General features: G+C 42.1%; 1 protein-coding gene across 3 annotated transcripts; it reads left to right on the plus strand.

Moving 5' to 3' along the window:
* Positions 1-2,619: 2,619 nt before the first annotated feature.
* Positions 2,620-12,436, plus strand: CALCOCO2 (calcium binding and coiled-coil domain 2). 3 transcript variants are annotated; one of them, XM_085313003.1, is made up of 12 exons: positions 2,620-2,808; positions 3,424-3,526; positions 3,932-4,065; positions 4,784-4,909; positions 5,152-5,279; positions 5,792-5,882; positions 6,708-6,852; positions 7,599-7,660; positions 8,684-8,779; positions 9,460-9,601; positions 10,286-10,323; positions 10,822-12,436. In XM_085313003.1, the coding sequence occupies exons 1-12, from the start codon at positions 2,629-2,631 to the stop codon at positions 10,996-10,998; spliced, it is 1,422 nt and encodes a 473-aa protein (XP_085169129.1). In that variant the 5' UTR covers positions 2,620-2,628; the 3' UTR covers positions 10,999-12,436. The 3 variants fall into 3 exon arrangements, with proteins under 3 accessions (XP_085169129.1, XP_085169128.1, XP_085169130.1); XM_085313002.1 differs by having other exon boundaries at positions 6,708-6,830; positions 7,574-7,660; XM_085313004.1 differs by lacking the exon at positions 7,599-7,660 and having other exon boundaries at positions 6,708-6,830.
* The last annotated feature ends 213 nt before the right edge of the window (positions 12,437-12,649 follow it).

A 12,649-nucleotide genomic window follows, 5' to 3' on the forward strand; every position in this document is an offset into this window, starting at 1 on the left:
CTGGGGCTGTGGCCGCACCTTGGTCTCGTTCGGGAAAAGGAAACTCACTTTTCTCTGCGTTTTCGGGACCGTTTCCTATAGTTTCGGGACAGAAAACGAAAGGAAAAAAAGCAAGAAAAGAGGGGGGAAAAAAAAGCAAAGGGGTGGGGGGAAGAAAACCCAACATCCTAGCAGCACTTTCGGAGAGGGGCTGGGCAGCCGAGGTGGGAGGAAGTCCGGTGGGTTATTTATTCTGCCCTGCTCTCTGTGCCCGGTGTAAGAATATCCCGTTAGCTCAGCGCCGGGCCGGGGCTGCCCGCAGAGGGGCGGCTGTCACCAGCTCCCCGGGCAGCGGCAGCCTCCTCTACTCCTTCCCTTCCTGAAGACTTAAGAGCTGTTCGCATAACAAGTTGCAAAATTTGAACGTTATTAAAATGTGCTCTCCCTCTACTTCTTGTCTTCCCCCCCCACCCCGGGAGTGAACTGGCACACCAATCAGTCCTCTGCCTGGGCATCAGGTTTACTTTTCTTTAAGATTGCAATTATTTTCTCCAAAGCCAGCATTTTTTTACAGCACAATGCAATTTTGCTACATCCAGGCATTGACATTTCGTTTTCTTCCCAAGTTACTTTTAAGCCTTGTGGCAACTTGAGCTCGTGTCTTGTTCTGAAACTATGCAGTAACATGATTAAGGTGCTATCCTTTGATTTTTTTTTTCTATCTTATGGCTGACTGAGGTCCGTACGCATTCATAAGGCACATCAGGGTAGGAAAGATTGACATCAGCCAGATGAAGATTGAGGCTTAGATTAATCAGATGTAATTTCCTATGCTTTAGTGAGATAGCTAAAATTGAAACTGTGCGTCTGGATTTCCTGGGGTATTGAGCCATGTCCAGCCTGCCTAGGGCTGACTTGCCTTCTGCTTCCAGCAAGAATAATTCTCCAGCCTCCCTAGGCAACATGCTTACAATGCTCTGTTATCGCTGTTTTTTCCAGCTGCGTGGTAACTTTTCATATCTGAATGCAGCCCCACAATACCCGTCTGTGTTTCTACCTGGTTTTCAGGCCATTCTTTGTCGCAGAATGCAGGTGACGTCCTTCTCAGTGACAATAAAAAAAAGGGTTCCAGGCAGTTCATTTCCATGTGAAACTCCTGGATTTAAGATGACCTTAAAAGCCAAAGGGCTGATTGTTTCAGATGAACTTTTCCCTTCTTTCTGAGGTCAAGACTCGCTCTCTGTTGCTGTCACTGAGATCAGCTGAGGTTCTGCTTTGGATTCCTGGAATTGAATTGTCCAGGATTGGTGGCAGGATTTTCTCAGCAGTGATCTGCCTCTTGTCAGGTTGCCAGCATTGAAGTCTGGCTGCCTGCAAGACATACTATGGAAGAGTGAAATTTAGTTTTCTGTTTCCAATCTTGCCTAGGCTCTTGGAAATTTGCATACTGTTTTCTTAATAGATACCTTCCACAGTAGATTTATGTGATCGCAATGTCACTACACAGTGAAAAGTTTTCTGTATAGATAACTCAGGCAAAACCTTTAATGCTATTTGTTGACCCTGCTGCCAACATATTCATTTCAATACTGAGAATTGCCTCGCAGTTTCACTGTAGCAGTCACGAGTAGCAAGGCTATAATAGCCTCCCGACACAGGTTTGTAAGACAGAACTGCGACTGCCTGCCTAACAGGATCTTCTCTGTGGTCTTCCATGGGAGCTGAGCTTAGCCAGGTACCTCTCTTCACTTGGAGCCAGAAAGATGAAGATGAAAGATGCTGTATTTGGAGGTCAAGACAGAGCATTGGCTTTGAATGCAGAAAACTGGGAGGCTGCTGAGTTTGTTTATTATCAGCATGAGTGTGGCTGGTGTGTCTCGCAATAGTCTGCAAGTGAAGGTAGAGCACGCTGGGGGTGAGACTGCAGGGTTCTCAGAGATCCCACTGTGAGTGATTGCAAGCTGTTACTTTGGCCTTGTATTACTTTCTGCAGGAGCATTTCATTGATGCAATAAACCTCTGCTCCTCTCAAGCAATATGTTAGTTTCTAGATTTTAGAACAGGTGATGCACCACTGCAGTAGCTTCCTAGTGGGGGTGTGCCTGGAGTGTCAAATCATGTTACAACCACAGCACAAGGCTGCCTGTGGGGACAGCAGGCTTTTCAGCAGAGCTGCAAGCACAGGATCTCACCAGGAGGCATACGTGCTCCAGCTGCTCCCAGGCTCTGCTGCCTCTCTCCCATGGAGCACAGCTGCAGGACAGTCAGCGGTGGCTGGTCCGTGCTGTCCCGCACAGGGGAGAGGTTGCGATGCCACGCCAGCAGCGTGAGAGCTCCAGGTGCTGCAGCTGGGAAGCAGTGGTCAAATGTATGAGATTCGCACATAATGCATGAAGCTTGACAGCTGGGTCTGATAGAGGATGCCTACCCTGCAGACTGTGCAAGCTGCCGTGGATGTCGTGAGCTGCCAGGACACCACAGTGGGACTCCAGCGAGTTCACGAGCCTTCCGTGTGCATGCAGGGGCTTTCAGACATTACAGCTACGTCATTCACAAGCTTTCCATCCTCGTACCCTTCAGTGATACAACTGTTGGCAGCCTCTGAAGATTAGATAATCTCCTTACTCTTTCCTCTTGCAGACCTCCATAATGGATGAGACCTCAGATGAACCTCCCACTTCTGGTGTCCTCTTAGACAACTGTCATTTCTCCCAGGTCATCTTTAATAATGTGGAGAAGTTCTATGTTCCCGGAGGAGACTTAACCTGTTATTATACACTCACAAACAACATTGCTCCTCGCAGGAAGGACTGGGTGGGCATTTTCCGGGTAAGTGAATTCTGTGAAACCAAACGTATCTAGTATGAGAAGGTAGGAGCCAGCAGAGACAAGTAGCTTGGCATCTGCTTATTTCACACTTGATCCCTAAGAAAAGATTTAGGACTTTGGTAGAGCAGGTAAGGGATTTTTTTCAATATGCTTGTGTAATGGAACATCTTTATTGCACCTAGGGACGAAGCACCAGACCTGTTGTTACCTTGGGGAAAGCAGAGTTCTTCATTTTCATGCCACATGAAAGGCTATCCCAGCTTCACTTTGCAATTAGAACAGCTTCAAGGCTGATCAAACAGACTGATTCCTAGAACCAGTGGAGAATAACTACATCGTAGACCATTCTGACACCATGCTTTCCAACATATTTCTTACTTCAGTGCTCCCCTGACCCATATACACTCATGGAATAAACTGGCAAACAGCTCTGATTGTCCTTTTATGCATAGGCAACAACTCTATGTTAGGAGAGCGATGCAAAAGTCCTGCCATTAACTAGGTGGAAATACACTGCCTGTTATCACCTGTCCTCTAGAATATCTCCATATCCCACCTGTCCCCACAGGATAAATGTGAACTTTGTGATGCTGTGTAACAAGTTTGCTGTTGTAGGTGGGATGGAAAACAACCCAGGAATACTACACGTTCATGTGGGCTCCTCTGCCCAGTGGTGTCAGCGGTGATACTGCAGCACAGCAACAGATCCAGTTCAAAGGTCAGTGGGGAAACTGGGCTGCCCGGGGAACATGTGTGCACATGCACAACAGCCACACACGCAGAGTCCTTACCCAGATCACTCTGGATACTGTTAATGAGCACTGCATGCAGAGTTACAGAACATCTGCAGTACTGTGCTTAGGTAAACTTATTTCAAAGAACTGGAGTGATAAATCACTCCTATTATAATAGCCGCAAAATGTCCAATCTGTTAAGTTCTACTATCTCAATTGAGTGATATTGTTTGTGTTCTTGTCACTGGCACAAAGAATTACTCATGGTGCTGGAACAATATTGAACTAGGATTTCTCAGTTTTCTTAGATTCAGATTTTCTGTGTTACGTATCTGAGAAGCCTGTATAAATAAAGACCCATTTGATGGGGTGGTTGTGTTTGTTTGAAGCTTACTACCTACCAAAAGATGATGAATACTACCAGTTCTGCTACGTTGACCAGGATGGAGTGGTTCGTGGAGCCAGCGTACCTTTCCAGTTCAGAGCAGAGACTGAGGATGATATTCTGGTGGTTACCACACAGGTATGCCTCCTCTGTTCTTTCCTGCTTTTGTCTTTTATTAGCACATGCTCATTGCTAATATGGAACGATCCAGTAAATAGGATGTGGAGCTGGAACCAAGCAGACTTGGGTTCTGTTCTTGGCTTTGCTACTGATCTGCTGCACAAATTCAGCACTTTCTGTTTCTCTACTTGCCATTTGTCAGACTAGTATACTTAGCCTGAGAGCACTTTGCGTTGGGGAGTGCCTTAGTATGTATTGTTCTGGGGCATTTTAAATATTTTAAAATGAAAATACAGTTTTCATGGAAGCAGTCTTCCATTAGATGGGAGTAAGAGCATGCACACTGGCAATAACTGACATGACGTGAAGACTCTTACTTTGCATTCTTGTATGTAGCCTTGTCCTTTGTTAATGACTATGCAAACACTTCTTCCATGGGCCTAATCTTACAAACTGCAAAAATACCCAGCCCTCTGCTTCCACTGACTTCTGTGGACACAGAAGGCCTTGCGCACCTGAAAAGACCAGGTGTGCTGTGTGTTCAGGATTCAAGGACTGGGTTCATGGTCAGGTTTGGACAGACAGGAGGTAGAATGAAGAAACAGTCTGGTCCCTGATGGTAGTAAAGCATGGGCAGGTACAAGGTGTTGTCTTTTGCAAGCTCTTCATGCTGGGCTATTTGGAACGTAGCTTTTCACCGCTTCCGTTATGACTGAACAACTCTGTTGCTTGCCAGGGAGAAGTAGAAGAGATTGAACTACAAAACAAAAATTTGCTTAAAGAAAATGAGGAGCTGAAAGCAAGCTATACAAGTCTCCAGAAGCAGAATATGGATCTGCAGGAACAACTCAAGAAGAAAAAGGTACAAAAAAGTTTAATATATTAAGTCAGAGGCTTTAAGTCTGAAAGACAAAAAGAGACTGAGTCAGGCCTTGCTCCATTGTACATTTCCAGGTGAAAATTAAAGGGAGAGATGCAAAGGAGAGATTTTCCTCCTTCAGATGGGCTGCCTAGAAGTGTTGCATCAGAGAGGTTTTGCAGTTCCAGAGCAGGATGTTTGCTTGGGTTCCACTTAACTCTCATTGATCTGATTTTGATTTTCAGGAGCTGCAGAATGGTTTTGAGTCTCTAAAGAGGAACACAGAGAAATTGGAGCTGGAGCTGAATTCCCTGAAAAAAGAAAACAAACATCTCAAGGAGCAGGACAGCTGCAGAGAGACAGAACTGCACCAGTAAGTGTATTTACAGCATACCTCAAAACAGGAGTTTGTGTAAGCACCTTGCCTTTGTATGTTTAGTGTTCACGAAAGCCAGGGGCTGTGTGTCTACAGGTGTGCTAGCGCTAAGCTCCCGAGCAAGAGTGTGAGCAACTCTCTAGGGCTTGGATTTACATTCAGATGAACCAAACCTCAGAAAAAGTGGCAACAACTGAACAAAACTGACTCTTGGAATGAATCCAAGAGTTGCAGGTGCTTGGGTTTCTCTGTAAGCTTGCGTAGGCGACCCTAGGCTGTGGAGCTCTTCCAGGATTCACAAGGCCTCAGTTAATTTTGCACAAGCAAACAAGACTTTGGAAGCCCCCCAGCATTCACACAAATAAGGTTTACTTCATTTCAGTCTCAGTGAGGATAACCTGAGCTTTTTATTAGGTCTGGAAATGTAGACTGCTAGTTTTGCCTACCAAAGTGTGATATTGGGAACATGGGTCGTTAAAAATACGGTTATTTTGATTTGTTCTGAGTAGACTCAAAGAGCAAATTCAGAATGTGACCTCTGAAAAGGAACGCCTGGAAACCAGACTGAAAACAGCCCTGGATCACCTGGATCAGCTGCAGGTAGAAAACATACGGTTGCCTGCCTCTGCTTTTGTGAATTGTATCTGAGGGTCTCAGTTTGTCTCTGATAGAGAACTGAACAGTCTCAAACAAATATGTAGTGTCTGAATTCTTGTCCTGATTACTTAGGGCCTTTAGGAAGAGGTTCACATGAAACCAGGAAACCAAGAAAGCTTATCTTAGAAGGGAAGGTAGGGAGGGATGTGCCAAGAGAAATTATAAGGATTCTTTTGTTTATTCCCTAAACACATCCCTGTTGCATAAAGGTTAAACTCACCAAGATAAGACTGTTGTTTACCTCCTGCTAGCTAAGGAACAGGTACATAAAACGATGGGTCAGAAAACAGTTCTGTTTTGAAAAACATTCTAAAATCATGTTAAATACTTGGGTGAAAACAAGACGTCTTGCGGGAAGGTATCTGAAGGGAGAAGGTAGACTGAAAATAGCTTGGTTGCTAGGCCTGGGACCTGGGAGACCCAGAACTGTATGGTATCTATCTGCCCATAGAGTCTTTATTTTCCTCTTCCATCTCTGACTTCCCAGATTAGAAGTGTCATTTTGAAATTCGGAAAGCTCTTCAAAGAATATATGAATGAATACTGTGTTCTGATGAATATGTCARATTCAGTATATGCCCCTGTAACTAGTCCAAGTTTCTACAATGTTTTTGATGGAAAAAAGTTAGCAAAAAAAAAAAAAAGAGCAGCCATGGCTCATGGAGCTTTGCTATGCTGTGTTTCGTGCAGCAAAAAAGCACCTGTTATTCTCACTCATCACTTTTTTTTTAAAAAATAAACTTTCTGTACATTCTTCTTTCTCCTTAGTCTCAGGTGTTGAATTACGAGAAAGAAGTGGAAAACTTGGCTCGCCTGGACCTTGACAAGACCGAGCAGCTTGAAAGTTTGAAGGAAGAGAATCGCCAGTTGCACATCACTGTAGCTGAACAGGTAAAGCCTGAGTGTCTTGGTGCTTGGGGAAGCCAGGGCAGCGACACTTAGAGGTGTCCTTGGCAATGAGCAGGTATAAATATTGCTCAACCTTATGGAAGGTCACACAGAGAAAGACACAGAGAAAGAGGACTCTCCATGGTGGCGTTGGTGTATGATTGTGTGGACACACAGCCTGACAGGTTCTTATAGTACACAAATACGTTTTAGGTTTGGAAGAAACACCTGTATTACTAGATTTTGTAATTCTGATTCTCTGAAGCAAGAAAATTCAATTTCTGCCTTCATCTCTCTAGAATCAATTCCAGGGATGTTCATCCCTGGAGTGATATAAAATAGCTCAGGTATTTAGTTGACTGCAAATTAGTGCAGTCACTACCAAAATTGTTCCAAGACTGGAACTTATGTGTAAATCCAATAAGTTATTCTAAATCTGCCCCAGTCCATATGCCATTAATTTTACCTCCAACAGGAAGCTGACTTGCAACAGGTGTGAGATAGCAGGCCTCTTAGTCTTCTCTCTATTTACGTTTCTGTCCCTTTCTCATCTTTAATATCTCAGATTTGGCATTTAATAATCAGTAAAAAAATCAGACCAATAAAAAATGCTCTGACCAAAACAAGCTATAAACAGTTCGAAGTTTCTGTTCTACAGTCTGGTGCTCTGACCCACATTTCTGATACCTCTTTTCTTTGATATTACCTTTGCATCTCTGCCTGTGCAAATCTGGGATTCTGTGCAGAGGGAGCGCAAGGAGGAGCTTGAACGTGCCCTGGAGAACTTGAAGGAGACAGAGGCCAGCCTGTCACATTTTCTACAGAATGAGCAGGTGCCTGGCATTTCTGTGGCTGCAGCTGGGGAAGACGGGCCCAAAGGCATTGAGCACAAAGCTCTGCTGTGTTGTACATAAACTGCCATTACCAGTGCAGGAGAGTTAACATTTGCTTAAAGCACTGACAGCCAACCTTTTACAATTTGCAGAAGCTTCCCAATTTCCCAGTGATGTTGCAGGTGACTATATCAGAAACTTAAGCTTATGGACAGGAGGTTTACTTTTCTTAAGTAACTTCTGCAGACCTTTTATAAGTAATCCACAACTCCAGTGTTGAAAATCACTCACTGAAGGAATGTGAAGGATATAAAAGAACAAAAGAGTAGCATTTCTTTCTGCTGAAGGAACCATGATTTGCAGTGGCTGAGGCCATTCACATCATCTTTAGTCTGTTGCCTTGAGTCACCTTCTAAAGGTGCTTCTCTCTGTATGTGCTATTCAGGAAGCTGTTGGAGGCAATGCTCTGGCTCTGGCATTGAAAATCAGATGCCTAAAATAGATGATGTGATTACCTCTGCTGTGATGCCAAATGTTTGGGATTCCTAGAGTGATACTTTGTCTGCAGAATCCTTAAGTATTCTAGCTTATCTAATTTACTGATTTAATTCAAGAGTCAACTACAAGATTAATTCCTAAGGATGTACTAGCAATCCACAGTCAATGCAAGTCTCACAGTCCCAGGAAACCCGGCAGTCTGTGAGAGCTCTCACCTGTCCGGGTGCATTTTTCAGCTTTAATTGTTCCTTTCCTTCAATATCTCCATTTGTACGACCATCTCCTTTAGGGGTCACATATCATCTCTCATACCGTAATGAAAATACAGAACTTAAGTGAATGTTGATACGGAGATATCCCAGGCTACAAATTATGAAATGATAAGACTCATATTGAAAGTGAAGGTTTATTTGTTGGTAATGAATGCAGCAGGGCAGCTAATATATGTCAACAGTGCTGAAAGCTCTCATAGTTTTTTGTTTGCTGATTTCCCACTATTCACCAAATAACACTGTTCCTTCACAGCACCAAAACCGCGACTTAATGAAAGAACTTGAGGAGAAGAAACATTTGTTTCAGATTTTGCAGGCAAAAAAGAATGAAACTGATAAGGAAAATCAGGTGAGAATTTGGCACAGCTCCCTTGTCCTTCTCCTGAACTGAATATGATATAAATCTCTCAGTCTGTTATTCGGTTCCATTAACCCTGCTACCAGATGGATCACTAATTGTGCCTGCACATGGACCATCACCTAAACCCAGGCTGCTCTGCTGTTCATGTGCATGTACAAATGACTGTGCTTAGACTCAGTGTATTGTTGCTACTACCCCTGCACAGCCTAAAAGGAAGAGTCCAAAAACTTGCACCTTTTTTCCAGTCCATATTAGCAAGGAGTTTTTCAAAAACTCCTTATGTTAACTCTGACACCTCTGAAGTGAATGGACTTATTTGTTTAAATGAATATAGTCTTTTCATTCAATCTAAACAGTGATTCTCATTTTTGTTCCTTACTCTGCTATTTTCTACATGACTTCAAGATCATGTTTTATCTTTTAAAATACATTACTCTATTGTGCTTATCTTGTCTGCCTTCCCGACAGGCCACAGTATAGATCTTTTCACTTCCTTACCTCACCTTCCTATTCCACCAGACAGGACAAATACTGATCTACCTAAAAGGAGCTATAGAGCTATTCTGATTCTGGTACAAGAGGATCTATATTAGTGCAGATTATGACTTCTGTCTGAAATGGGCCCCAGAGCTTCTGGAAATTCTTTCTGACTTTCTGTCTCTGTGCAGGAACTAAAGGAAGAGAACTATGCCCTCTTGAGACGTCTCTCACAGACTGCAGATGTTTCTTCCTCCTCTGCTGTTTCAACATCTCAACACCAAATTTCACCTCCTGCAATGGGAAGTCTTGTGTTTGGAAATCCCTACTATGGTAAGGTTACTTGGCATTCTGTCTGAAAGTACAAGTCCATCTAAAATCAAATCTACTCCTATCCTTACCTCTAAGAAAGTGAACCTTAGTGGGAGAACTGGGTTAGAATCAGAAGTAACTGAAGAATTAATGGATTTGGACTTACAAAAATAATTTCCACCTGCACATACTGAGGATATGTTTTTTTCTCTACTGTTTTGACCTTCTTCTGGCTACCACAATAGAGTTTGTATGTGCAGGAAAATACTTCTATGCTTTTGCATAACTTCTAAGAGGAGGAACTTTGTCCTCTCTTGTCATCAGAGGGACCACAAGTACGTGGCAATAAGAGTCTCATCAACTTATCTTCCCTCTCAGATTGAATGCTTGTAGAAAATAAATTCTTAGCAGCACCTCAGTGCAGCTTTGTATATGTGCAAATGACTTGACAGCTGCAAAATACTGCCAGGTGTTAAAGTTGACTTGAGTGATCAGCTGTCTGCTCATTTTCTGCCAAGAGACACAACTATTAGCTAGTTTATTCAGCTGTGAGACAGCTAGTTCTGTGGCTTATGTCCAGTTTCCATAGTCCTAAATATAGAGGTCTAGATCAAGAGCCACATCCTCATGTTTCAAGAATTACTAGTTATCAGCACATTACATTGTTTTTCAGTCACCAGCACATTAATTTCTCTTTTTTTCCAGCTTCAGGAGCAAACCTAGAGGCAAGAGCTGCAGATGTAGTAAGTAATGTACTTTATGGACAGGAATTTGTGGTTTGAAATGAGAAGCTCCAAGTTAAGCTCTGTAGCCAATTGTCCACATACTATTCTAGTCCTGGTACAACAGTGGACAACAAAACGGAGCCATGTATACCTAACCTGTAAAATTAATAACACTTATTTCTATTAATGAAGAGAAAGGAAATTGTTAACCTTAATCTTCAAGTACCAACTTTTGGCAGCATCTAATGTCAGACCGTGCAGCAGGCAGCTGCTAGATACCTTATTTCATACTGGAGACGTGAACATGTGCTATGTAGGATGGAAAGTTAAGAGTGTGTCTCAGAAGTTCTTGACTTGAAAGTGATAGTCAAAGAAGCCTGGAGACATTTGAAACTTCAGAGTATTAGAAATCAGAAAGACTTGAGCAGAACTGATGATTTCTGACCATTAAACCTTTCTTTTTCTTCCTTTTTTGAATACTAATGTAATGTTTTAACTGTCCTTATTTGCATTCAGGCTTCTATAAGGAAATGCCCCTTGTGTGACGAGGTATTTCCTGAAGATATTGATACAAGTCAGTATGAGGCGCATGTGCAGAGCCACCTTCTGGAGTGTCCACTCTGCAATGAGACTTTTGAAAAGTCCAATAAGCAGGTGTTTGAAGATCATATTTATTGCCATGTCCTGGAATAATTCTGAATTCTCATCTGCTGTGTAGAATAGGTGGCAAAGGCCGCAGCATAAAATAGACCAGAATCATTCTATAGGCTTGATTCGTGCTAATGAATCACCCAGACAAGACTGAATATGCCACTAGTACTGTAATTCTGAGCTTTCTGTTCCATGCAGCACGTGACCCAACACTTAAATTGGGTCAGACATCCATATCCTGAAATTGAATCAGCATCATCAACTTAAGTCTTCTGTCTTGAATCAAGTATATGTACTTGTTAATTGGTTACAATTCCTGTAATTATTAATTTAGCTGAATGTGGTATCAGTACTTCAGAACAGTCCGTGTAACCGTTCATCCAGGTTGGGCCAAGGAAAGAGATGTAGTGCAGCAGTTTTCTGTACTTGGTTGATACACCTCTATTATAACGGTTTTATTCTTTGATATAGCACTGTGATTACTAACCAAAGACCAGAAACATTGTATAATCCTTTAAGATCAGATTTTCAGTCTGCTCATCTTCTGGAATGCAGAATTAATTGCTAATGAATAAAAATAACTAAATAAAAATCAATTTTCCTCTCTTCTTTCACCCTCAGTCCTGAAAGAAGTGAAAGTTGTATATTTGTAACGAGACTCATTATCTGTTCGCAGAGGTAAAGGTCTAGCAGTCCCATCCTTCTAGCAAAGCAGGCAGCATAGCTTGTTGTAGAGCATGGCACATAAATTGTTGTTTCTCTTCTCCATATGACCAGATTTACAGTGAATAGTAACAGTACAGTGAACAGTCAATCTGTGCTTGTGCAGTCTAACACTTGTTAGACTCATTAGAGAACATCCATCTCATAATGAGGAAACCCAGTGAAATGTCTGCAACTGGGAAGGCCACTATGGTATGGAGCCCATAGGAAAGCAGGAGCTGAATTGTCCTGACAGAGCAGAGCGTGTAAGGCCTCTTCATCAGAAACTGGACATCTTCCTTTAGAGGACATGATGAATCTGGATTATTTCTCTTTTATTTTTCTAAGCCTTCTTGATTTAACAAGAAGAACCTTTTCTCAAAACAAAACATTTTGATTCAATCTATTAAGTGCCTTGGGATATTACAGTGCTTTGTTCGCAGATCATTCAGTTGCTATTTTTATTTCTGCTTTGGGGCTTGCAATTTATGACAAACATGAAAGGGTATAGTTTTATTATCTACCTGTATTAAGCTGTGTGTTTACTGCTGAATAGCCAAAGGAATAGGGAATCCTAACAAGTTTCTATAGAGTTTTAGTATCAAGAATAACAGAGACTTCAAAATGTTTACTGTTTTGATTTTACATGCATAAACTTTTTTATCAATCTAGGTTTAAATAGACTATTTCTGTACTATACTGGTAAGCACTATTTTAAAAAATCTGTAACAGAAAATAAGAGCAAACGAAAATAAAGCTATACTGAGAAAATCGTTCAGTATGTCTGTCTGTCCATTCTTAAAGAAATAAATCAAAAGAGTTGATGGGGTCATAAGGGAGCTATCTGCAAACTTTCAATTACTTTCTGAAGCTTCTGTCCAACAAAGTCCTTAAGCACACCTCTGAACACTTAGCATGTAACATGGTATTCCTATAGTTAGTGGGACTACTTCTGTTTAACAGAAAGCACGTATTTAAGTGCTTGATGCTA

Source organism: Rhea americana, unplaced genomic scaffold, assembly GCF_003343005.1.
Source record: "Rhea americana isolate MKP2758 unplaced genomic scaffold, rheAme1 scaffold_374, whole genome shotgun sequence".
Classification (NCBI taxonomy): domain Eukaryota; kingdom Metazoa; phylum Chordata; class Aves; order Rheiformes; family Rheidae; genus Rhea; species Rhea americana.